At 49.2% G+C, this 26617-nt stretch overlaps 1 protein-coding gene across 2 annotated transcripts in view; it reads right to left on the minus strand.

Moving 5' to 3' along the window:
- Positions 1 to 26617, minus strand: part of RNF43 (ring finger protein 43) — a 59516-nt gene that overhangs the window by 14883 nt on the left and 18016 nt on the right. For both annotated transcript variants that reach the window (XM_072882040.1, XM_072882041.1), the window contains exon 3: positions 1464 to 1586. In XM_072882040.1, the coding sequence (XP_072738141.1) occupies positions 1464 to 1586 (123 nt within the window). The remainder of the gene's footprint in view (positions 1 to 1463; positions 1587 to 26617) is intronic.

A 26617-nucleotide genomic window follows, 5' to 3' on the forward strand; every position in this document is an offset into this window, starting at 1 on the left:
GGTCACGTCTGGATGGACACGGGAGAGTTGGAGAACGCAGCTGTGCTCCCTAGGCACCTGCAGAGCCCTTGCTCTCATCTCTATCATGAGGTGCACTGAAGCCCTTGGGCTCACTCTTTATCCCACCATCCTCATGCATCACTAACACCCACAGGTGGGACCAGGCCATTTTCCAGATGTGGGGTAACTGATAGCAGGCCGATAACTGCAGCACACTGCCTTGTGCTAACAGCTGGCATCAGCTCCAGAGCAGCAGCAAACCAAACTTAGGCTTCCACCCTGGTCCAGAAAGGGATAGGCATTGCTGCCTGGCTGCCCACGTGGCAAATGTGGTAGATGTGGTGGATGTGGTGGCAAATCCATCACAGCATCACATCCCTTTCCTTGCTTTTGTTGCCACAGCCTCTGCGAAAAAAACTGCTGTGCAGGAACAACTGCTTGGTACAAGTTTTGCCCACCCTCTTCAGCCGAGCTGCAGGGAGGACAGAAAAGGACCCTGTCCCCATCCCCAGCATATCACTACCAGCAGAAAGCAGACAACAGGGGCGGCATCACCTGAATGCAATCCAGATAAAGCCAAGAAGAGCTAAACAAGGTTTTTTTCATGTTTGTACAGTGCTTGTGGAAAATAACACAACATTTAGTACAGAGACAATAAAAGGATGCAGTGAACCACTGAAGAAAAGACCAATGTTAGCCTTATGCACGCAACTTTATCAGAGAGACAAAGATTTTAAGGCTTAAAATGACCCTCGCTCCTACCTGACTTCCTTATTACTGGAGAATTGTACCAGTGACCTCAGCTTTTGACACAGTAACTGCTGTTTCACTAAGGTACCTCTTTCACAGGAGACCTGATCTGAAGACCTCTGAGATCTCCCATCCCTTTGTAGGGCGGATGGTGGCCCACACTGTTAAAGAGTCACATCCCACCACTAGTTCGTCTGGTTTGCATTTGTCTGAATTGCTCAGCACTGATTCTTCATGTGCCTCATCCAGTGAAGTATTACAGTATCATTTTTAAAGACAGGACCACAGAAGATGTTTTCTGTGTCCATGTTTTCCCACAGGACAGAGGACACGGGGAAACACAAATCCCCCCAACAGGCTAGCAAGCAAGAGGAGGCTGCAAAACAGAAGGGGCACAAGGCTGCCAGGCAATAAAGCGTACAGGGTGCTGGGGAAAGGTCTGAGCTGTCCCAGAGCAGTCAGCTTAGGGAAAACTCCACACCTTTTACAAAGCCAGGCAGTCCAAAAAATGAGGAGGGATGGGTATTGGGGATGGCTGGCACAGTGTCTCTCCCAAAGGACCCCTTCTGCCAAGGACCCTGCTCTATCCTTGTCCTTTTCTCCACCTTCCAACAGCTCTTTCCTACCCTGCTGCCCCCTCCTGCTCTCACTCTTTCCTGCACCATGGCTTTCACTTCCCAGGTTGGTGCCATTGGGGGCATTTTTGCACCTACCTTGTTAGCCAGTGACAGGCAGGGGTTGGGATCCCGATCCGGCTGTTCAAGCTTGACAATGGTGATGAATCCCGATTCGGTGTGTTCATCCTCGCTGGTGTTGCACAGGGACAGTGGGTGGGACTGCACGACAAAAGCAAAGGGAAACTCAGATCTTGGGGCTCCGCACTGCAAAGGGTGGCTCAAGCCTACCACAAACTCTGTGCCACAAGAACCTGCCCAGAGGGTGTAGGACACCGCTGCGGTGGGCATCACCACCGCTGCTACATCCCATGGCCCTGTCTGAGTGTCAGTGAGGCTTTGATTGCCATAAGAAGCAAATCACTGTCAAACTTTTGGTCCACAAGGAAAATGTCCCAGAGAAAGGTGGAGTTTCTACCTTTCTGGTGGCTGTACTCAGGTCTGACTTTGTCCCAGTCACCGATATGCAAAGTGAGAGCAGCCTGTGAGACCACAGCCCTTGACTTGGGGGACAGAGCATCCCAACAGTGCAGGTCCTGGTGCTGCAAGGACTTCCAGCATCCTCAGGCCACAGGAGACTCTGCCTGCAGCCAGCTTGCTCCTGCCAGCCCTCTGGGCAAGGCAAAGGGATCACAGCAAAAGCAAACTTCTGGTGCCCTCAAAGATTCAGCAATTCTTGCTTCTCAGCCACCAAACTCAACAACTTTATGATAAATTTGCAGAGGAGAAGCCAAAGGAAGGAGTGAAAAACTGAAAGCAGGTAGAGAAGTACCAGGAATGAGAAGGGAGAAGAAAAGATCCCAGTAACCACATCCCCAGTGAGTCCTGGAAAAATGTTCATCAGCTTGAGCCAAACCACTGGCAGTGGGGAGCTGAGACGGGACAGGGTCGAGGCAGCGGGTCTGGGTACACACCTCTGCTGAGCATCCTACAGAAGGGGATACGGCGTGCCGCAGTGTGTTGCGGGGACACAAGCTGTGGGGCTCACTCCCGTCAGTGGCACTCGGTTTGGGTTTCGGTGGTCAAGTCCACTGGAGGTGAGCCTGTCCTGCTGCCGGGGCAGGGCTCGGATGGGCAGTGCCTGCTGCCCATGGCTGCACCTCATTCCTGTGCATTCACCGTCATGATGACATCCACTGAGTGCTGCTCTGATCCCTGCCTGAAAAGTGCGTAATTGCCTCTGATTTTCCAGTCTAGCGGTGGAGGGACAGTGGTCTCGTGCTGGATGGCGGGAGGTTGAAGGAAACTGCAATTCGGCTATTGGCTCCCTCTTGGGAGTCCCATCATCTTGCATGAGCCCCCCCAGCTCTTCCTTTAAAAGCCGTCTGGCTTCCTCCTCTGTGACTACATTGTGGTGTATGGAGCACACTGGTTATGGTACAGAAAAGCCTGTAAATACTAAGGTTGTTGGACAGCTTTTGTGACTGCGTCGGTGTGTGGAAGTGCGGGCAACAAGCAGGAAAGCTCAATGTTGTAAACCAGGAGGATTAGGGCAGGCTTTGTATCTGGTGTCCATCCAGAAGCATGCCCAGAAGGCTTGCCTACCCTGCAGGTAATCCTGCAACAGCATCCCAGTGCTGTGCAAAAAAGGCCGGTGTCTTGGCAGATTTTAAAACAGGGGGAGGAATTGTCAGAGCAGCCAAGGGACACCCCTCGCTCTCCATCCACACTAGGCCATGCCATGCCACCCCAGGGGCTGCGAGGCAGCGTTGCTCCCATCCTCAGGCTGCTGCGTACCCCAGCACGGACCCGGGGCACCCAGAGACCTGGGCTCACCCCTCGGCACGGGGCTGGCAGGAGCTGGGGAACAGGGCAGGCTGGGAAACAGCCAGATGATGTTTCCTCCTCCCTGCCAGCTGCTTATTGCAGAAATCCCGTTGTGGGGGAGAGGGAGAACAGGGCTCATTTCACCTAACTTCAGACATGCCGATGTCACCTTCTAATGTCTGAGCGGGTCGCAGGAACAGGTCCTTCAAGGGAGCGCGACTCACCCGAGCTGTTTTAAGTCACGTCCTTCAGGAGGAGATGCACCATGCCCATTTCTCTCTGCCGACAATAACGAGTGTCGGCGATTCACTCCGATGCAGCCATCTGTATGGAAGCCTTCAGAAGCCGAAGGAGACAAGCAGCACCTCCGCTCACCCAGAGATGCAAAATGTCCTCGTTGGCTCCCTGGGCACGGGGAGCGGAGAGCTCTGCCTGTCGGAGCCTCCGCGGCCGGAGAGCTTGGGGTGGACGGCGCCAAAACGGGCTGGGGCTGCTCCAGGTGCTGGGAGCTGCTCCAGGTGCAGATGGGAGCATCCTGCCCCGCATCTCCCCACCAGCCCGGCGCCCACCGCCCCGGGGGCCCAGAGGTGCCGGTCTTCGCCCCCGCAGCCTCGGCAAAGCCCCCGGGGCTGCAGCAGGAGCTGCCACCGCTTGGGGGGGCTCTTGGCCGGATCCTGCCCCTCCCCGCCGAGCCCGGGGGCCGGGCCCCGCCGCGGGGCCCCCGGGGGTGGGGGGGGCCGCTCCCGGCCGCTCCTCCCGGCCGCGGCCGCCGAGGTGCCCCCCGGAGCCCGGCTGGAGCCCGGCGGAGGGTCCTGCCGGAGACCGCAGCTCCGGTGTCCCCCGTCCCCGAGCAGCCCCCGTGCGGGCTGCCCGCCTGCGCCCACCCGGCCCCGCGGGCGTCGGGGCTTCCCGGGAGGGTGGTGGGCAGAGGTGGTCCCTGTGCCCGCCTGGCCGCAGCCGTTAGCAAAGAGCTGGCACGCTGCTGGCAGGCTCGGGGGCCGTTCTGCGCAGCCTGCGCCGTGAAACAACCCGGCACCGACTCCGAATGCACACGCACCCCGGCACTGCAAAATCCCTGCAAAATCCCAGTGCTACGTTTCGTTTCGTACCACTGAGTCTTGGCCTACAAAACAAGAACAGGTCTTACAAAGCCGTGAAAGCGAGTTTAAATGGTGAGGATTTAAAAAACAAACAAACAAACCCACAACCACAGACATCTGCAAATTGCCTAGATTTTGAGGTAGGTAACACCTACGGTCACAGGGGCATAAAGAAATCAAACCCCAGACTCTCACCTAACCTTCAGGAGCTCAGAGACTGAGGTGTAAGAGGTGGCACCACGAGTATGAGCTAAGACATAACCTGCTACCCTGTAAAATACTGCACAGGGTAGCTCGGCACTGAAGAACTGCTGCAGGCCTTTGACTGGCAGTCCCTCATCCATCTTTCTCGTGGGGTCTTCCTCTCTAATCCATAGTGATACTCGAAGAAAAATGTCAAAATGCTATATAATTTAGACTTCAGACTTCAAGACGCTAGAGACAGTGTAATTGTACCAAGCCAAGCACCATAAACTCTAGCAATTCAGGTTTCTGGGGAAGCAATCCGATCTGTTATGGGAGCGCTCAGGGAAGGCTCCCAAATAACCCCGTGCTTCACTCGAGCAACGGCAGGCGCTGCCCCCACCAAGACCAACTCGGCATTGAAGTGCCCGTGATCCCGCTGGCTTTACCAAGCAATGTCATTACTTTTATACTCTGTTTGCTTGACTGGGAGTTCTCCAGCTTTTGGTTAATATATCATTTTAATTATCGCAGAAAAACACAAAACAGGAAATGCAAAGAGCGTGTCTCGTGATACTTCTAATAATTCAGAGATAACCCTCCTGCTGGTGTTATCGAGCCTTCACCAGGTTGCTCCCGGAGCTCAGAGGAGCCCAGGCCGCTGGCGCTGGGGAAGAAGTCGCACCTCCCGGCGCTGCTTGGAGCTGTGTCCAGCCCTGGGTGGGAACGGCTTGGGGTGCTGTGACGTTCCTGGGGCAGTGACTCTACAGGGCGAGGGACAGTCCTGCGTGCTGAGCACAGAGCAGCCTCTCTGTGACGAGGATTGCTGGGCCTGATCGCAGCCTTAATGATAAACACTGGGAATAAGACCAATGAGCTAAGCTTCTGCAGCTCCAAATGAGCATCGGGAGCATATACAAAACGCTGGCAGCTCTTCTGGAGGGGGACCCAGTTGGTAAATCTGGAGAAGACCTGCTGATGAATGCACCAAAACTTCCCCTTTGATTTTCTATTAAGACTGGGCACTGTGGTCTTCTCCTCTTTCCCTCTGGGACACCCACCCTCCCTGGCCAAGCAAGGGTCCCTTGCCTCGGGCGTTCCTGCCAGGGCACAACTGCACCCACAAAGGGCATGGCAGGCAGCCGAGACAGCACCGGGAGAGCAACAGCCACGCAGGATCCCTGTCAGCCGAGACCCTTCCTCATGTGGGCAGCTGCCTATGGCAGCTGAGGCAGACTAGTGGGCCCCTCGTTATTCTGTGGCGAGTCCCTCATCAGACAGTAATCACTTCTGGAGGCTGAGTCCAGGTGCCTTTCTCAGCACTCTGTACAAGATGACCAGGGGACAGCTCGGGAGGATTCTTCTTTGTGCAAGGGACACATGCATCATCCACCCAAGCGACATGCTCCACTCGCCTCTGCTCCAGACCACCTCTTCCCTCTCTTCCTACCATCTTCTCCTCCCGCTTGGTGCTATACAGGCAACTCCTCAAGCAGCAGCAAAGCAGCAAGACCTGGCTCTTACTGTCTACATCCTACAACCACATTTCTTGGCACTTCCACTGCCCCTGACCCTTGCATTATGAGTATCATGGCTGCACACCGTGCTCACAGGACAAGAGTAGGCTCAAAAAATAATCTAAGGATGATGCGGAAAACCAACTATTATGAGATTCCTCAATGCACAGGACTCATGCCCCAAGAGGTGGCCCTGGCTGCAGTCAGGATCCCTCACTCCCTCTGAAACCAGACCCGTGCATACGTGGCTGCAGACGGGCTCACTGACAGCAGGAGCGAAGGGTTTCTGACGGCAGAGCATCTCCCACTCTGCTGGGCTGGGCACTTCTGTAGCACTGACTGCCACAAACAAGAAGCCATTTCTTCTTACAGAAAGCCTCTCTGATCTAGTAGACAAAGGACAGGCAAAATCCAGTCACTGGAGAGAGGAGGTATGTTCATATCCAAATATCCAAAATTAGGGAGGTCTCATGCACGTTGCCTAAATCCCACCACAGTCCGGAACCAGCACTCCCTGCTCCCAGGGGCTCCCGGTCAGCAGCAGGACCCCGATGAGCGTTACGCTGGATCCCACGGTGCTGCTCCAGCTGGGGCTTCCCTGTTCGAAGTCACGTCGATGCTCTGCCAGACCCTTCTCCCAGGATGATCCCTGCCTGGCTGTGCTGCTGGGATCCCACAGGTGGGGTTGGGATTAGCTAGTTCCCTGACAGGGTTTGGACCCGCTCTTGGGCGATTCAGCCCTGCCAGCTCTGCCCGGTACCCTGGCCCTGGCACTGCTTCTAAGACACTGTCAACCAGACCTGTGAACCCCCTGGCTTTGTCACTCCATCTCTCCCTGTCACCACATCCCTCCTGTCACCCCTTCACCAGGATGCAGAGCTCCTCTGCATCCCTATGTGCTTGCTACCACTTTTTTTGTTTTCCTGTTTCCTTACCCTATGGCATCTCCTTCTTTTCTACCTTTTCCATCCACACCACCGCTCCTAAAATACTGAATTTCTCTTTTCTACCCTATCCTTGCCATCTTTCCCACTTTATTCCGGCTAGACCCACTATCTTTACACCAACCTGTCCCTCCCACCGTGCCAGCACCACTCACAGGTTGTACCGAGCAGCCAGGAGCTCCCCTGCAGAAACGCAGGGGACGTGGAAAGGTCCCGGGGAAAGCCAGGCATAGAGACATGCTTGATTCTCACTTGGGGGCTTCATTTATAAAACAGTAGAAAAAAAAGATGACCCTGAGAGGTCATCTAGCCCACTTTGCTGCCCGAAGGCAGGATCAGCCAGACCTAAAACATTCCTCAGAGACACTCGCTCAACCTGTTTTCGAGACCTCCAAAAAGGGAGACTCCTCACCCACTCCAGGGCTGCCTGCTCCTCAATGCCAGAAAGTATTTTCTAACGCCTCATCTGAATCGGTTTTGCTGCAGTCTAAGCCTATTAATTCTCACTGAATCAACTATGCCCATGGAAAAGAGATTATTTGCCTTTTTTCCCCCCAAGAACCATTTAAACATTTCTGTTCACAAAAGAGGGACAAGGGCTGAAAAAGGACTCAGAGAAGCAAAGTCCCTTACAGCCTCAGTTTTCTCTGTAAGGGAACTCAGAGTACTTCATACCCTTCCTTCATGGGGGATGAGTCAAAAGGATTGATTTGATTTGAAGTGGCAGTAAAAATTTTATAACCAACCAGTAAGGTCGGCATGGAAAAGAGAGGAAGAGAACAGGACAAGACAGTGTTCACCAAAGGGCTCTAGAAAAATCACGGACTAAACTGGTGAACTGTTAACACCAACATATAACTCATCACTAAATTGACCACAATACCAGAAAAATTGCAGGTAGCAAATACCAAGCTGAATTTGAACAAGCTGAGAGTGATGCAGGGAGTGGGAGATCGATAATCCTGACTTCCCTGCCAAAAAAAAACGATTAAAAAACAGCATAATGAAGAAAAGGGAAGAACTAACAGCGCTTTGGAAAAGGAGAGCGATGCTTCACAGACCCCTGGGGTTCCTCGAAGCAGTCAGCAAGTGTGGGACTAAAGGTAGTTCAGTTAGTGCCGTACACTTGTATCTCCTCTTCTGTTCTCCTACAAGGTCAAGGCTATGGAAGATGACAGAATATCATGCAGTACGGCCCAGGGTCATCTCCAGAACTAAGAAGAGAAGAAAGCGGGTCAGCCTTTACAATGGAGTGAACTTACCAGGACAGTCCCTGAAGTAAACTGTGTCGTCCAAGTATTCACAAAGGGCTTGGAAAATGAGAGGAATGGTGAAGTGGCCGAGTTTTTCAGTAATACATAAATATTCAAGTTGGTAAATATTAAAACTGGCTGCAAAGGGATCTCATGATACTGAGTGACGGACTGATAAAAGGTGTTAAAAAACGCAAATATGAAAAAATATATCTAGCTATTTTACTCAGGGATGAGCTCTAGGTTAGCTGTTAATGAACAGGAAAGATCTTGGAGTCATTGCGGGGAGTTTTATGGAAACCGTTGTTGAATCACCCAAAGCAGTCAAAAGGCAAATAGACTGTTAGGCATTACTGTAAAAAATGAATTAAAAAAAGAAAATCTACTAGATAAAGCTGCAGCGTGTCAACATCTTGAATATTACAAGAAGTCCTGCTTACTCCATCTTAAACAGAGGGCACTATTTCTGTACAGGAAGAGATGAAGTGAGCAAGAATTCTTCAGCTTAGTACAGATGGGATACGTTAGAGCTACATAAAATCATTAAAAATATGGAGAATTCATGGAACAAAAGACCGCGAAGAGCTGTTAAATGCAAAGATGCGGACACCAGCCCCGGCTCAGCCTGCCGGCAGCCGGGGAGCTGCAGAGGAGCATCACTTAGTATTTGCCTGCTCCCTGCGCATTTTGGGGCTGCACAGGGGAACTGCAGACATGGGGGTTCTGCCCCGGGTCTGGTGCACCCATGTGGGCAGCACCACGGGCTGCACACTCACCTCCCTGCTGGAAGACTTTTGCTACAAATATTTGGGCTAGAAACCAAATATTAGAATAAAGCTGAGATTCATGATCAGTGCCAGAGAGCCGGGAGAGCTTCTTCCACCCCAGGGGCTCCTGCAGAACCTTAGCAGAGCCAGCTGCTGCCTTCGCTATGGGGGACAGCTGTGTGACTTCTGACTGCGACCCAGCACCAGTTCTCCGGCCCTCCCTCTCGCAGGCATGCCAGCAGCTTGAGTCCCACACAAGACTTTGAGGGAATACTCAAGCGTGCAGGGCCAGGAGAAGCATGCAAATGATTTTGTTCAGGACAGCAAGCCCTCCCACTGCTGCAGCTCATGCCAGGAGCATTCTGCATATGCTGTTGGTGCTGCAGTCTGCAGTGGATGGAAATGCCTTGTTGGAAAAGCTCCTTCGCCGCTGAACTACATGACAGAACAGAAGGAAGCCTGGCAGCAGTGAGGAGATAAGCAAGGAGCCTAAGGCATGGCGAACAGTGGCCTTTTGAGGGTACGCAGCATCTTGGGCATCGCCATGCCATGTCTGCCTGTCGTTCAGAGATGCTCACTCCCTGCTGACCTGCTTGCTTCACCCAGTTGTGCCGTGTCACTGTCACAGAGCATGAGCTCGTGAGGGCAGGATACGAACATTTCTATATTTGTGGATATCAACGTCTGGCTCAATACACCCTCTTCCCTGCTGGAAGTCTGTCAGTGAGGCTCTGAGCTAAATAAATTATATTCCTTCATAGGTTTATATTCCTTCATAGGCTTCAAAAGCGCAAGTGGAAGTGCTCTACTACCCTCTCCCTGTCTTTGCTGCTAACACTGACCTTGCTGTGAGAATTATGGGGCAAGATCCTCTGCTGTGGTCTATCAGGAGATGAAGACAGGGCTAGGATTGCCGCAGGAAGGAGCAGGGCAGATGTACCACCTCTAAAAGCCAGATGTACCACCTCTAAAAGCTAGATGTGCACCTGCACGGTGCCTCTCCCAGAAGTGTCAGAGCGCAGACACTGTCACAACTGCTGGCACCAGGGAAACCTCTGGGGACCTCTGCACGGCCGGGCTGGAACAGGGCACGCGCGCTTCCCTGGTCTTCTCAGTTAGAGGCCGCGTCACCGAAGCGCTGACGGCACTTAGCAGGCTCAGTCTGCAATGCGGGGCAGCGTTGTGCTCCCGTGGCACAGGGCAAGCCCAAGGAATGCTCCTGCCAGCTACGCTGCCCTGCTGGGACACCCCAGTCATCAGATCCTCCTCCCCCGGTCTCCCCCAGCGCTCATGCTGTGTGAACGTCTTTATTCCTGTATAAGAGAGGCTCTTCCCAGTTTATCTTAACCCCTCAGCTCTGTCAGCTCAACAGAAGCCCCTCTTACACCAAGATCACTCCACTATTCAAGGGGACTTGAATTGTGTAGTAGACACCTGTCACTCTACTCACAGAGCAGCAGGAATGAGGGAACACTACCAAAGGTACAGGAGATGCTGCCAGGAGGCTGGCATGCAGCTACAGTGGAGCTGAAAAGTGCTGTGGGATGCTGCTGGAAGGACATAGGAGAATGTGGAGGGATGAGGCAGGGAGATGAAGTGGATGTTAACCGTGAAGAAGACGGAAAAGGCTGGTTGGAAAAGGAAGAGAATGGCAGACTGTTTCAAGGGGCCCGAGGAAAAATGGCACCTTCCATGACTCCTGGGCATGAAGCTTAGCCATCAGGATATGGGGCTTTTTAATTTACCTGCATAAAGTTTCAAGAGTTGTTATAACAGCAAACACACCTTACCCACATGTGAGTCACAGACAAACATGTTCACTGATAACAAACGCATTATTCTTAGAGAGACTCAGACAACCATCCGAGTCCCCTGAAGGCGTGGCAAGAGGTGGGAGAGGAGACAAAGGATCTACAAGCTGCCAATGCAATACTCCTATGCTTGTTCCCTTCCACGTGCTCATGAGGTTCACTGTCTTTGGCCCGTCTCAAGGGTCAGCAGTGCCCAAGGGTTTGGTACAACAAATCAGTCCCTAATCAATAACTGCATCTCCTTCTCCTTTTCATTACAAAGCTGGTGAGCAACAAAGAGAAGAGCTGAACCCCAAGAGGGAAGTTTATTTGATTATCACATGTGCAGGATTAGATGGTTTAGGTGAGTCACTAAGTCTGGATCTTTTCCGTCTAATTGCACAAGCATGGCGATGGTGTTGGAGAAAACTCTCACTACACACCTCACTGTCCTACTGATGGCTCTGCTGAAGTTTGATCTCCTATGGACAGAGAGGTCCAACCCAGGGGAAGCAAGTGTCACTTCTTCCAGCACAGCCACCACGATGATAGTATGGGCCAACAAGGAAATTTTTGGCAACATTTCATCACGATGTCTGGTTAAACTCTCTCTCTCTGGCACACACATCCATTTTGGAATATCAAAGGCAAAGGGAGGTTCTCTGGTCAGCCCTGACTCACACCACTAAATGAAAGTAAAGGCAAGCTGGCCCAAGTCACGGGAGAACAGCTCATGGTCCTGCTGCCTCCAAGCACACTGAAAGCAGTCTGGATTCAAAACCGAATGAACAGCATCCAACCCACGTTGACCTGCTCACCTCATATACGTTAGAGAGCTCAACTTGCCCCCACTCTGGGGGACAATGCCACTGGCAATCTCCATACTTCAGGGTCCTCTTACACGATGACATTCTGCACTGTGCTGACAGTGGTTGGAGGTTAAAACTATTCCATAAAACTCATGCATGTCTTGCCCCTCAGCAACAGCTCAAAGCACTGGCAAAACCCAAGCTGTGCAGACAGCATGGCAGCCCAGTGGCATCCTTCCTACCACTCGAAGCACAAAGCTGTACTGTCACTTGGGACCAGCTTAGGGGTGGCACAGACATATAAGGTCTTCCCCAACTGATATGTCAAGCACCTTTATAAGGAGACAGCTCTGACCCTAAAAGCAACTCGGCAGTGATGGGCCAGATACAAAGACTCACCCAAACCCAGATCACTTTACTGCAGAGACTGGAGTATCATTTCCTCAACCAGCAAGTTCCTACAGTAGGTTTCAAAGTCAAAGCCTTGAAAGTAGATGCCAGAAAGAGCATTCTTGCTCTTCGAGAAAGGAGATAATAGATCTAGAAGAGCAAAGACTGACAAGGAAATTCTCCTTGGGGCAGATTATGCCATAATTTCTTCTGAAGCATCACACGTCTCCAGGAGGGCTGAACTCCTCCTGGAAGGAGACCATAGGGTTCTCCCAAGGTTGACGTGGATGGGGGAATCCTCTAGGATTCTTCTGAAGATGAAACTCAGCAGCAGTGCTGCCTCCACTGTTGCTTGGAGACTGCAGGGCCCTGACGTGGACCTGAACCACCATTGTGGCCATTTCTGGAGAAACCAGCAATGTTCCAGGGAAGCCTTACCTGGTCACGAGTGAAACATGGGCATTTGTCACGATTACACATGAACTCGTGAGCACCAGGGAAAAGCTGCAGGCAGGAGATGGGCATGGGGTGGAGGAGTCACCCCTGCTGAGCCTTCCCGGCTGGCGCTGCGCCCCAGGGGGAACACGGCCTGATCCCCTCCCCCTTGAATATCCCTGGGCTCCACCGCCTCAGCCAGGTGCAGAACAAAAGGAAACTAATGATTTAGTTATTGCTTCAGCGCCGAAGGTTTGAAGGTCAGCCATTCAGCGCGGCGCTCATTGTATGACCGAGTACTGCCTGCACTGCCTGCCCTGCCTGCAGACCTGCAGCTACAGTCGGCTCAGCAGGGGCCGGTACTGTACGGCTGGCTTCTGAGCGGGGAGATGAAAGGCTTTTTTCTAATGTAATAACTGACGGCCTCTTCAGTGCCGTTTGAACTGTTTACAGACCGAGTTAACGATTACAGGCAATGTGTACCTTGGCTGCTGCCCAAAATTCTTACCCGCCCGTCAGATATTATCAAAGAGCCCTTCACTGCTGGCCTGGAGTCCTTCCAAAGCACAGCGCCGAAATGCCGGCGTAGAGGAGGGGCCTTCGGCGCTCGATCACGAAACCCAAGCTAGAAAGTCACAGATCTGCTCTGGCGAGGTGTCCTGGGGACCGGCCGCCGAGTCGCGTAGAGACACAGGAACACCCGACAGGTTCCTAAAGCCCCTCGTGCCCCATGGGTCCATGCAGGGTGGGCTCTTCCCTGCAGGACATCACCTAGGGCTTTGCCTGTGCTGGCTTCCAGACTTTATTAGAGGACACCACACAGCCCACGAGCTCTGGCTGTCCAGGTTTCCCTCCCTGCATGAGGTCGCTGCCGTCCATACCTCGTTCTTTACACGTAGCCTGGGTGGTTGTGTTAATGCTGGTGGTTACACAGCTTAAAGCTTCTCCTGCCAAAAGTGTTTTCAACACCCTCATGCCTAAGAGTGTGGACAAGAACAAACCAGGTGGTGGGAGATAAGATAAAATCACTTCCATTGTTATTTGTAGCTGGAAAAATGCAGGTGTAGGTATAAGGTCTGGCTAGATTTGGGTTAGAAAACAAGCCCCAGCTCTCTGGGGCAAACTGCACCGAGTCTGGAAATCCCGTTGAAATGAAGGGATGAAATCAAAACTGGCAAGCTGCTCTAATTACAGCTGAGTAACACAGAGCCACATTCAAACAGCACCAAGGCTACAGAGCAAACTGCTTCCGAGGCAGGAAATACCGCAACTGCAGAGGACGGCCCCATCCTACTGATGGTCCTGCACCCACGGAAACCTGGGGAGGTTCAGCGAGAGCAGAAGCTGATCTCTGCGCCGTGCATTGCTCCTGGAAGTTGCCTCAGAGGCAACTTCCTAAACACAACTAGAAAAAAAATTTAAATCTCCATTTCAGATGGAAACATGCATCATGGACGATCAGTCCCCCTTACCACCAAACTTCAGGCGATAAAATGCTATTTAATACTGTTCACTAGACCGTCTGCAGACTGAGCTACCATGGCTTCAAGGTATCTGCAGACCACTGTTAAAAACCCTCTGCTTCAGTTCAGCCTGGAGTTTAAAAGTCCCAGCTACACCAGCAGCATGAACTGATGCATTCCATGCCTACCAGGAGGCTGCACCAGTGCTGGTATGCCATCATCCAAAAGCTCTTTGTAGAAAAGGCCAGATAATAAAAGTATGAAAATTTATGTTAAAATTTTGCTCCTGTGTTCCCAAAACGAGGCATTTTGTCCTGCACAAAAAATGCAAAAGCATCTCTCTCACAGGCTGACAAGAGATGGAGTTTCCAAGGGATGCTTTCCAGAGAAGGGCTAATGCCTTGACATGGTGCCAGTTGTGTGCTTGAAGTATGATGTATGTCAGCAGGTCCCAGGCATAAGGGCAAAGACTGAATAGCTAAAGGAATAAATTACTTGCTTTTTAATGACATACCATATCGGCTTCCCATTGTTTTATTGCTCAGGTGTAGTTTTTTTAAATAGGGATGAGAAAGTGGCTGGTGAAGGACACAAGTATCTCTCTTGTTGGATGTTGTAGTATTGCCAGGAGACAGAAATGTAGATGCAAATATATTTGCTGTGATTTGATTCAATAAAACTTGCTAGTACAGTGCAGTACACTACAAAAATTGGTTCCTCCTACGCTTACTTGCTAAGACATGAGTTCAGGCCCTCTGGGATCTGCAATTCCCTGGCTGCTATCGATGACATCACTGACATCTAAGGAGCTGCCGGAATGCCGAGAATGCAGCTCCGGGCTCCTGGGGATGCTGAGCTCATTGGCTGCTACAGGAGGCACGAAAGATGGGGTGTCTGGGTCGCAGTCCTGGCTCATTTACAGCCTTCCCCTTCCAATGTACATGCACATGCTCTTTTCAAGGCCACACAACACATGGTCACACAAGGTTGCACCAGTTTAAGCAGGAAAGTTGGAAGTGTTTGAAAATTTATTTCACCGATGTCTTCAGAAGCTGAGCAGAAACGAGAATTTCAGCACAGGCACACAGGGTCAGACCCAAAATTGACGTAACCCTGTGACCCGTCTCTCACAAGCCAGTAGAGATCACTCAAAGAGTGGTCTTCCACTTTTTATACCTTTCCAGCATTACTGGAGTTACTGATCTGGAGGACGTACCCAGAGCAGGGTGGTTAACAGCCTGAAGGATTTCACAAGCACACCTCGTTCCCTTTTTACCCATTTATACTTTCTTCCACAACATCCTCTGCAGATGAACTCCACAAAGAATTTCAGCTAAGTCAATAACTATTTTTTTTCTTACTTAAGATATTCTCACAGGACAATTCTAAGCTCAGTGCTCTCAGATGCACCTTCGACCATTACCATCCTTGCTGTGTGTAACCAAGCTTGCATCCTGGGGAGTCCAGTCACTGAGGGTATCATCACAGATGTTCAAAGAGCTGGGCTGGCATGCTGAAAGGAGCTTGAAGCAGATAAGCATAAAACTCTTCCCCTTAGTTTCATCCTGTTGGGAGCCTCTGAAGACTTCAGCATTCATCACCAAAGGGCATGTCTCCACGCGGAGGTTCTTAGGGACGAGGATGACACAGCTCTTGGCCCAGTACTCAAGAGGCTGAGGCCAAAAAGGTGACGAAATTTCTGTTTTCAGCCACCTCTGCTGCAGTGTTCAGAGCAGCACGGAGCTGCGAATACGCAGGATCAAGGACAAATGGGGCAGAAAGTGAAATAACTTCCCTGCTCAACAGAATGTGATCCAGTAGAAGATTACCTACCCGCTGTCTTTACTTGAGACCACACAATAATTTGACCAAACGTTATTTTAAAATGGTACAGACTGACTGAGCTCTAACAGCTTTTTTCACTCTGCAAAATGGGGAGGGAGCCATTCGCAGACCATTTGTTTGAGGCAGTGAAAGTAGGTTAGTTGCGACATCACCTCCACTGGAGGATCCAACGCTCGCCAACCCGCGTCTCCTCGAGAGGGGACAGAGATCCAAAAGGAGGATGAGTGCCAGGATAACGAGGACATCTGGAGTCACAGTAGTTAGGACTAAAAGAAGTTCAGAAAGGAGAAAAGCTCTCCTGCTCTCTCTCTCATCTCTGGTTACTGCAGATTAGGAGACACGAAGGACAGAGCTGCCAGCCTGACACCTGCCAATTCTGCTTTTTTTCTGCTTTTTTCTTAACAATGACGCTGGTCCCTGCCAGAGAAAGACCACTGGAAAAGAGGGTCTAGCACTGTCTAGAGCTCAGTGGTAAAACGACACTACATTGTATAAAATCAGCCATCTACACCTTGAGCCAGTTCATGCAGACTCTGGTTCCTAGGCTTGATTGCCTTTTCTCCTGGGTCTGAAGGGTGGAGGTGGTTGTTGCAATCATAGATTCTCCCTCTGTATCTGCTGCTTTTCATCTTGCTGTGCTCCCCCTCACCGAGGCAGGATGTCTGATCAAGGATTTATTACACAGGCATGCCGAAAGCACAGAGAACAGTTTTTTAATGTTGTATCTCATCCCTCCATGCCTTAGGACTCCATACTTCTGCCCTGATGGCCTCTGAAAATGGCAGGTCCCCGTCTCCCAGGGAAGGAGAGAGCTTGTTCTCACAGCTCCCATCGCCAGAGCCATGCCTGGTCCACGCGACGTGAATTTGCAGCTCTCTTTGCAGAAAGCAAACTCTCCATACAGCTGTGCCTTGCTGGCATTGGCGTTACCCCATGGAAACTGCTGAAGTGCCTGTTCACAACTGTCTGCAAACTCTGGAAGGGGCAATCCTTTGTTACAGCTCAGTTGCTTCTCCCCCTGCACGATTCAGTTGATTTTCCCACCAATACTCCCTAACGTTACACTGAACAACGTGCATTTACACTGCCCAGTACACCAAGCCCTTGGTTTCCTCATGCGATCTGCATCACTGTCACTGTGTAAGGACAAAAAGCCATTGTAGCCAAAACCTTAAAGCCTGCGGAGCACTGCTTCGATGGTTTCTGTTGTATTAGGAATCAGTGCAGCACTTGAGAGCACAGGGATAAATCATTAACAAGTCATTATTGTTCACAGGTATTTTTGGCAGGAAACCACTGAGGTCAACATGGACAAACTTCTGTGGGGCAGTGGGGGTGGCACTTTTCCTGGAGAAGCATTCAAATCCTCCTCTAATACCAAAAAATAGTCTGGAAGTGACCTTCCTTGCTGAATCTAATCGACATGAAGTGCCGCAGCCCTTCCTTCCCGCTCTTCTTGGCCTGAGCTTTCTTCTCATGTCTGTGATCAAGTCCTTATGTCCGCAAAGCGCCTGCCATTCTTCTGGCACACACGAAATGACAGTGCTGTTAATCACGAGCACCCCTCACAGCGTGCGCAGGCTGACAGCCCAAACAGTGTTTCTCCTTTACCAATCCTATAATCTCACAGCTCGCATCAATCACTTCTGCTACCGGGGGCTGGGGAGTTCCCAAAGGCTGCTTCTTCTCCTAGAGCTCTGTCCAAGGATGGCTTTTCTCATTCTTTGGAAACCTGCAAAGACGCCAATTCCGTGCAACTGTATCAATCATTCCTTCCATCCCCAGCAAAAATCATCATCTTACTGGGCAATACAATGCTCCTGCTCCTGCAGGGGCACATGTGTGTGTGGGGAGGAAGTATGAATCCATATGCCGTTTGCTCCCGTGGCCATCGCTGCTGGCAGACAGCTGAGCAACCATCGATAGCCCTCTCCATGGTTAATATTCTGGAGGCTGATCCGTCCTCACAGCTTCTAGCACTGTCAGACACTCCAGCTCCATGAAACTATTTATTCTCGTTGTCATTCAGTTTCCTGCTTCGGTGGCCAGCTGGCCACTGACCCCATTGCTATTTAGCTGTTGTAAATCAACTGCCAAAGGACACTTTCAGAGCATCATGATGTGGCAATCCCTCCGATTATGTGGATGTGGTCGTTTTAAAATTAAGTAAGCAAACAATTCTGACACAAACAGCTCAAAGGCTGTTGTGTGTTGTTCAGTGTGTGCTCCCGGCTAGGAGATACAACATCAAGATGGGGCTGCCTTTAAAGCCCTAAAAATCTCGTACAAAATGCTATGGAGTCAGCCCAGCTGCTCAGACGGTTGCGTGCCCAGCCAGTTCTGGATGGCTTGGTGGTGATTTTTTTGCTAAGGAAAAGTATTTTCAACTTTGACATTTAAAAACCACCTTTCGTAAGCACAAAAAAATTCCTTTCCAAACTCACCAGCTTCTGGACACATTCATGGAAGCCAAGAAAACCAGTCAGGTAACCGAGTCCAGCTCCTGAGGCCATGCTTCCATCTTTCTATAAAAAATATTGACGCCACCACCACAGACCCAGGCAGGGACATTTGTACTGCAAAGGGAAGCAACAGCTGCTTTACAAAAGCCTGAAGTATGGTCAGATAACTCAAAACAGTTTTTGTGCCCAGCCCGAGGTTGCCAGCCCCCCCACTGCATGTCCTGAGAGTGGAGGCTGTGCCTCCACCTGGAGGCCCTTCCTTCTCTTGACGTTCCTCAGCAACCTGCCCACCACCCTGCCCTGTGTTCATCCTGAAACCACAGCTGGGCTGTTTGAGCCTCAGCTTGTGCTGAGCTTTGAGAAATTTTTGCTTTAAGAGGCTGAAAACATACATGTAATGGCAGTCTGAAAGGGCAAAGAAATGAACAACAGTTACTGGCTTGATGGTAGGACTATGAGACCTGGGCTACGAATGAGGCTGTAATATGCACAGAAATAGTGGAAATAGGATTTGGAAGCATTAATATTTCCATCACTTAAGAGGAGACAGCAGGGACTCTCTCTGTGATAAAAAATAATAAAAGATTAATAAAGGATAAAAGTTCTCTATGTCCCACTATAAGCCATTGTAGCAGTGATGGCAGACGGGTAACTGCTCCAGGAGATGCTGATGGCAGCTGTGTTTCAGAACTGGTAGAGCCTGCACGCTGACCGCACGTGTGTCACACTCCTGAGGACAGGAATGACGTCTGTCTGTCCCAGCTGCAAGGCCAGCTGTGTGCCATGAGCATTCTCCAGTACCTCCACTGGCAGGGACAAACTGAAATCTCTTGGTCACCCGTGTCTATGTGCTGCAGTTCTGAAAACTGTGCACTGCAAAACCCATGGTATGGGTTTTCTTCAGGGAGAAAACTTCCTTCTTTCCCTACGTTGTCCCACAGCTCTTGAACCTGATGTTGATGAGACCTTCCCGGGCTCTCACAACATCCCACTTCTGCACCTCTGCACAGAAGAGAAGATTCATGACAGGGCTGCCATCAAGTAGGGCTCAACTAGACTGTTTTTTCCCTGGAATAATGACCAACAGTGTTCAAAGAAAATCCTTCTGAGTTTGACACAGTCCTATTGACTCTGAGGTACAGCCCAAGCTACCATCAACATTTCAAGGATCTTCATGTGATGGAGCACCCAACAGAGTCCAGTCACAGAAGCTGCAGGAGTAACAGTCTTCTCAGCCTACCAGAGCACATACCAGGGATCCCCCAACCCTTTCTTTCTAGGGACTGTTCCTTTTCTGGCATTTTGTCCAATTACTCCCACTCCTAGAGCTGCACCCAAGAGCTTCACTGACTCTGGAGAGCCCCCAAAATTCATCTGTTCCATCCCAGCAGGGCTGTGCCACTGGCTGCCGTCCCCTGCTTCCACGACTTCCAGGCTCCATTTCCCTGGTCCTTCAAAACCCCTTTCATACCCCAGGACTGGGGATGAACATCAAGTTGATTATAAAACAATTTCTTTTGTTGATAGAAAATTCTTTGCAGGGCGTGAACAGCAGGAGAAAGAAAGGACTCCTCTGAACTGCGAGCTGGCTGGAAACCCCCGGAGGGCAAGAATCTGATCCCTCGTCTTTGAGGAGCGCAGGCCTGTCTGTACAGGCTGCAGGAGCAGCCGGCCCAGGAGAGCTTTGTGTGTGCAACGCCGACAATAACACACATCAGCCCTCTCCCTGCCAGCGCAACGCGCGCGGTTCATTAACAGCCTGCAGTTTCTGCACCGTGCACATAAAATGGCTTCGTTCCTCCCGTTTGCACCCCTGGACAGACCCAGTCCTCGTCACCCCGTTAATCCCCTTCCGCAGAGGCAAACCTCCTCCCCAGCGTCTCCCAACCCACCTGCCCCGTGCAGCCTCCCCTGCCTCCCTCTCCGCCCCCGCATGCCCTTTGCCAGCCGGATCATCCACCCAAAAATAAATCCTCTCCCGCTGCACAAAACCTACCTGTGCATCCTCCCGGAGCTGCTCAGGAGGAAGAAATCCTCCATCCACTGACCATGAAACCTGGTCAGGGACACCCACCCACCTACTGAATATCAATACCCCACCAAATCACTGCTGCTTGCAGATGTATTCTGCAGATGCCACTGAATAATCCGTGACTGTCTAAATCGACGCTTATAAAAAGAAATCCTGAGGATCATAAAGTGCCACCATTTTGCAAACCGGGCAGAACATGTTCCTTAGGAGCAGGTAATTTGTTAATCAGTGCTGAGATTGAGAAGCCAAGCTTCACAGGTTTCATGTTTTTCAGCCCTATGAAGAAGCATCGTTCCTGTATTTTTCATAACAACTGCTGCGATTTGCAGACTTGGGCAGCCAGCCCTACCCTGGATCAGCCCCATCTTCTTCCCATGAAGACCAAAGTCCTTCAAAGTGGGACTGTACATTTCAGTAAAATAACAGATACAGACAAAAAAACATCAACGATGCAGAAATCTTTAAGAATGGGTTTGAAATTCCCCCTGAAGATCTCTACATCATGAGTAATGGCAACACCACTAGCCCACCAGCATCTCTTGACATAGCCATGCCATCCCGAGCAGTCCAGTTAGGGTCGGACCCGTTCCAGCACCGTTTGTGTCCTGCACCCAGGAAAACCCACGGGTGTGCTGGCTGCCCCTAAATGTGTTTTCTTTCTCCCTCTACTCCCACCACACAGCTTTGCTATCGGGTTTCACGGTCTCTCATGCAGTGCTACTAGCTAATATAATAACATATATACATAATATATAAACTAATAGCTGCATTCCAGCTGTTCTGCTGCTCACAATGTTCAGTACCAGCCTCTGAGCAAGGAGAAAGCAAAGCCAATGGACCTGGCACAGGGGGAAGGAGCTGAAACTCCCCATTTCTGGACCCCGGCATTGCAACTGAACCTGTGCTGAACGTCTGCAGTTCCCTTTACCGCCTCATCACCTGTGGCTTTCAGGTGGTAATGTGGTCCTCATCAAAGCTGGGCAAGAGTTACCACAGCTGCTCTCCGCTTATTTCTGGTGGCAGCCCCCCGGGTTGGGGCTCTGCTCGTCCCAGTACCCTCCAGCCCACCAAGGCACTACAGACAGCCCTGGGCGGGGATTTTCCTACAGGCCAGTTACAGCCTTTTCTGCCGTTCCCATCCTTTCTGCAAAGAACACTCTGTGCTCGTTCCAGCTCCCCTGCCGCAGCCCCCGTGGTCCTCTGGCAAAGGATGCCCTTTAAGTTCGCGTAGCTTCAAGCTACCCTGGGTCCTGCCGGAAAGCCAAGGTGGGAGGAGACCGCGATGGCCGTCCCGCTCTCCCCATCGCGCCAGGGCTGAAGAAATGCTCCTGCTTGTTTCTCGCCCTCCTGGCTTCAGCGTAAAGGCCCTCTGGTACCTCCATTGCCATCTCACACCAGCAGCCTTGACTTGCGGGCTGGTCCTCGCAGTCTGCCGCAGCTGGGCTAGCAGGAGGCGGAGGGGACTGGGCAGGGGGGAATGGAAGGGCTGGCAGTAAGGGAAGGTCTGCTCAAGGAAGCTCAGCTGAAGTCTGATTAGGAATGTGACGGGAGCTGAGAAGAAAGTGTAGGGTGTGGAAAAACAGGGAGGACAAAGATTGTTTTGGAGGAGAATAGGTCCAGAGCTCTGGGCAGTTTCATTAGAGGAATATTAAGTAAATGAGTCAGAGCTTGCGGTGCCTCAGGCTCGGGAAAGCTGCTGCTGGTGTGAAGGGATGGCAAGGGAAAATGAGGTTCGTGGCATGCTGTCTGCATATGAAATTCAACCATAACAAAACAAGAGGAAACATGTTGCCTGCCTAATACTTTTATTAACATTTGCAGAGATTAAGTACTGCAGACGTTCGATTGGTGCCTCCGTCTGTACCGGATTCAAGCTCTGCCTCTGCCTCGCTCTGGGCTAGCGACTTAAGTGAGTGTTTTCCGATTCACTGCACTTTCAGAAGGCAACGCAGAGCACTGGGCGCTCCCCTCTCGAGCAGCACCCACCCCACCACGCTGCTCTTTTAGATTCCAAAAGTAATTTTGTATGTCAGGCTTTATGCATTCGTAGCTGGAATCTGGATATAAAATTTGTCTCTTAATTCCTGCACCTAAATGGGATATTGCAGTGATATCCACCATGCAAGAATGCTATGTGTATCAATAAATGTATATCTTATGTCTATATATATATATATGTACGTGTGTGTGTATATATCTATATAGATATAAATATCTATATATATCTGTATATAAATATCTGTGTATATATATATAAATATCTATCTAGCAAACACAAAATCCAAGCCTGAAGTTAAGATGGGTAAAACAAAATGCCTACTTTTAAATGAGAATATTTATTAATTTCATGAGCTTCTGGGAAATTCAAGGTAAGGAAGTTAATCTAGAGGATACTGTAATAATAGAGATACGGGAATAATACAGTATGCTGTACTGATGTATCTTTAACCGTATGAAAGAGTTCCAAAGATCTGTAGGTTGAAATTCCATGCCTGGATGGAAAAAAAAAAATGTATCAAAGCTACCAATCGACCACCCATCCGAGGTGATGCCAGAGACCAGGAAAGGCTGAGGGAAGTTAGGAAGGTTACAGAAGTGGAAAAGCACAGTATTAATGGGTGACTTCAGTCATCGCCATACAGGCAGGGCAAATGTTGTATTGAGGTCTGACCAAAAGACAGCTTTAGGTATCTTTATCGACTTCCTTTTGGAGCAATTTGGAGAAACCTCCAAAGTAGATGCAATCCTGCATAGTACACAGGGTTTTTGGTTGAAGACAGATTATTTCTGTAATAGTGACCATTATATATTCAAATTGCCCTATTTCTAGGAAAGGAAAATATAAATAAATAAATAAAACAAAATCCTCAAACCATAAAAAATTCCAAGAATAAGGAAAGTAGTTGGAAAAACATTTTAGAAAACAAATGAGAAGGTAAAATGTTTCTGGGTGATACTGAAATTGTTTAGAGATCTCCTGCTAGGGGCTCAGAGTAAACCTACACCATCGAGCAAAGGACCCTAGCTGGACCTCAAAAGCCCAACAGTGAACAATAAAGGAAAGGAGAATACCAGAAGGAAAAGGCAACCCTTGAAAAGTGGAACTTGCATCCAAATGATGAGAGCAGAAAAGACTGTAATCCTGGCAAGCTAAGGAGACTGGTCAAAAGAGAAAAACATGCTAGGGGCTTACATACAAACAATAAAGCCTTTTTCAACACATCAGAAGCAGGAAGCCTATTAGTGAGTTTCTGTGGCTAACAAATAACATAGGGAATGAAAGATGCACTCAAAAAAATATTTGCAAAAAAAGCTAAATGAATTGTTTGCATCATGGTTCACTACAGAGGAAATCAGGAAGTTCCCATGCAGAGCGTTTCAGCTTGTTCATAAATTACTTGGGAAAGGGTAAATTAATGAGGTGACAAAATTTGCAGATGAAACAATATTTTTTTGAATTATCCAATCTCAAGCTGATTGTGAAGACTTGCATGAAGGATCTCAGGCTACTTGGCATACGGTTTAATGAGCGACAGGATGCCAATAGCTCCCACCTCCTCCCATGCTTCTGGCCACACATTCCCCGCTGCTTACCCAGTCCTTGACTTCTCCATGAGCTCATTTAGCTTATGAGAACATCAGAAAATGAACCTAGCAAATAAAGCTGAGCATTTTCTGCAGTTTTAATGAGTTGGACAGGTGTGAGAAAGGGTCTCACAAGGCTGAAGCCACAGCAAGCGAGGGATGAGTTATGACATGGAAAGTAGGGGTGGGGGAAAGCAGTAATTAGGGAATAAAGAGAGAAGAGCAAGTCCTCTTCCTTTCAGCAGCAAGGAGCCATCGGTTGGGATCAGCTGTACGTGTAACTGCAGCTTGAATGGCTATGCGATAAAATGACAGGTGAAATTCAGCATCAGTGAGTGCAAAGGGATGTGCCTGGGAAACAATAATTCTAACTGTAAGGACAAAATGATAGGCTTTAAAATAGCTAATTAAACTCTGAGAAGATCCTGGAATCATTCTGGAACATTTTCTGAAAAAATCACGCTATTTGTGTGCACTGTATATATTTTTTTTCTATACATATTTCTGCACTATCCAAAAAAGCAAATGAAGTTAGGAATGTATGGGAAAAGAGGACTGGGAAATACCGTCTGTGGTACACTTACAGCCAAACAGTCCATTCGGGAATGGTCACCCTATCTCAAAATAGAAAAATATAAAAAAGTACACAGGTAGCAAAAGTAGACAAGTAGCAACAAGGTGTGGAATGGCTTGTGTATAAGAAGGGTCTAGCATGCTCCACCCAGAAGAGGACAGTCTTGCAAAACTGTGAACATTGTAAATAATACAAATATAGAATAATTATTCACTATTCTTCATAATGCAAGGATGAAGGGGGCACCTCAAACTACTGTCAAGTAAAAGGTTTAAAGTAAACAAAAATAATGCTTTTCACAGGCCCAGAGTTACATTCCCTGATGAAAGATGATGTGGAGGTGGAAAAGATCCAGAAAGCCATGTGGGCAAGATCCATCCTGGCTAAGAATCCAAGTGTCCTGTCTGTCATTTCCAGCCTAGGTGCCCCCAAAGCCACGGACTGCTGGGATTTGGGAAGGCAAACCCACCTTGATCTTTTTCTCCTACTGGGCTTTTTCTCCTAACTTCAAGCATCTACCACGTATACCTATGTATGTAGCCCACGTACTGCTGAGCTGGTTGCCTCACCTGCCTTTAAAGACAAATCCAAAAAACCCTGTGCCCTTATAACACACGGTTCATTTGCCCTGCGATAGACGCCTACGCTGTATTAGATCGGTTGACCCCAAGAAGTCCCAGTCCTTTCCAGTGACTTTCCACAAAAGGAGTAAAACTCATCTGCACACAAGAGAACCTTTTGGAGGGACCTAGTCTAACAGTATGGACTAGATTCCCTGAAGAAATAAGCATCATCACAGATCTTATTTTTCACTTCTAGGTAAAGACACGTTTGACTTCATGTTCTCCAATAAATGTAAGAAAACTGTTCTTTTAAAACCAGCAAAGCAAGTCACTCTCCTACACAAAACTTCTTATCCTAAGGAGATGATGACAAAGCAAGCAGTTTATGAACCCATGGTAGGTACCCATGCTGCTCAGTGTGCTGATGGAAGAGGTTCAACTATCTCATAGGCTAATAAACAACACAGAAGAGCCTACACAGACTAAAACTCTGGACTCGGGCTTTCGTATTTCCTTTAAATCTGGCTCCAGGCTTTGGTGTCTGTCATGGTTTAGCCATCAAATAATTAAACCAGTCACACAGTTTAGCAAGGCTGGGGTTATCATTGGTATCTCTCTGGGAAGCCGTAGAAGAGGCAGCACAGTCGCTCTCCTGTTGTCCTCAGACTGGTTTAGCTCATTCTTGTTAACCTCCCTTTTCAGCACGTTTGCAAGGTCACTGGACACCTTGGAAGAGTGAAGATGCAATACAATAATCTGTATTTGGTTGGCTCCAGACAGTATTACACCTATATAAACACTGACTGAAAACTGTCCAAGTAAGGCTGAAACGGTATTACCAGGCAGTAAGAAGAAAGAGAAAAGGCATTATCAATTTGACTTTTGTTCAGTTATCCGAATTTACAACCTTGGTTTCTCATTTGATCCTGAACTTCCAGTCAATAACGGGCAAAAGTACATTGCACTCTTATGTTACTACAAGGTAGCCATCTCCTTGCTTCTTGATGAGATTGCATCGCAGTTATCTAGGTATTTTTTTATCAGTCAAGATCACTGCAGTGAGCTTTGAGGATGCAGAATAAAGCTGAATACTTGCTTAGCTCATTTTAAGAAAGCGTATCACATCTGGCTTCAAGAGACAAAATTGTTTCCTAGTTTATTTAATGCAGAACTTTAATTATTGCGTTTTAGTCATAAATTCCTTTATGGTTTGAATCTTATATATACTCAAACCTATTTATTTTTCTATGTTGCTCTGCAGCAAGTCAGAACAGTGGCAAACACTGAGTTTATAACACCTGGACTGAATTTTCGGAGGGCTAAATGTTTTGAGTGAAGGAACTTTGAAAACCTGAAAGAAACTCAATTCCCACCTCAGTGTTCGATGATGTCAAATTTCCAGGCATGTGGTAAGCATCTCTGTTTACAAGGGTTGTGTCTTCGGGGAGTGAGTTCAGAGAAATTAGTACTTTTTTTTCCATTTGATGCTCTGAGGAGCTTTTAATGAATTACCCGAGATGATAATACGATTAAGTGAGGGCTCTATGCACTGGTGTATGTGGGCTGTACACCGGTACCTTGTAATAAATGAACAGAAGAGCACAGGAAATCGGTCACTAGAGAAGGCAATTACTGAAATGAAGGGGAAATGCACTCAGAGATGCTTATCTTGTTAAAACATGGTGGAAAACAAAGCAAAACAAAACCATGAAAC

Source organism: Ciconia boyciana, chromosome 17 (genome assembly GCF_034638445.1).
Source record: "Ciconia boyciana chromosome 17, ASM3463844v1, whole genome shotgun sequence".
NCBI classification, from domain to species: Eukaryota; Metazoa; Chordata; class Aves; order Ciconiiformes; family Ciconiidae; genus Ciconia; species Ciconia boyciana.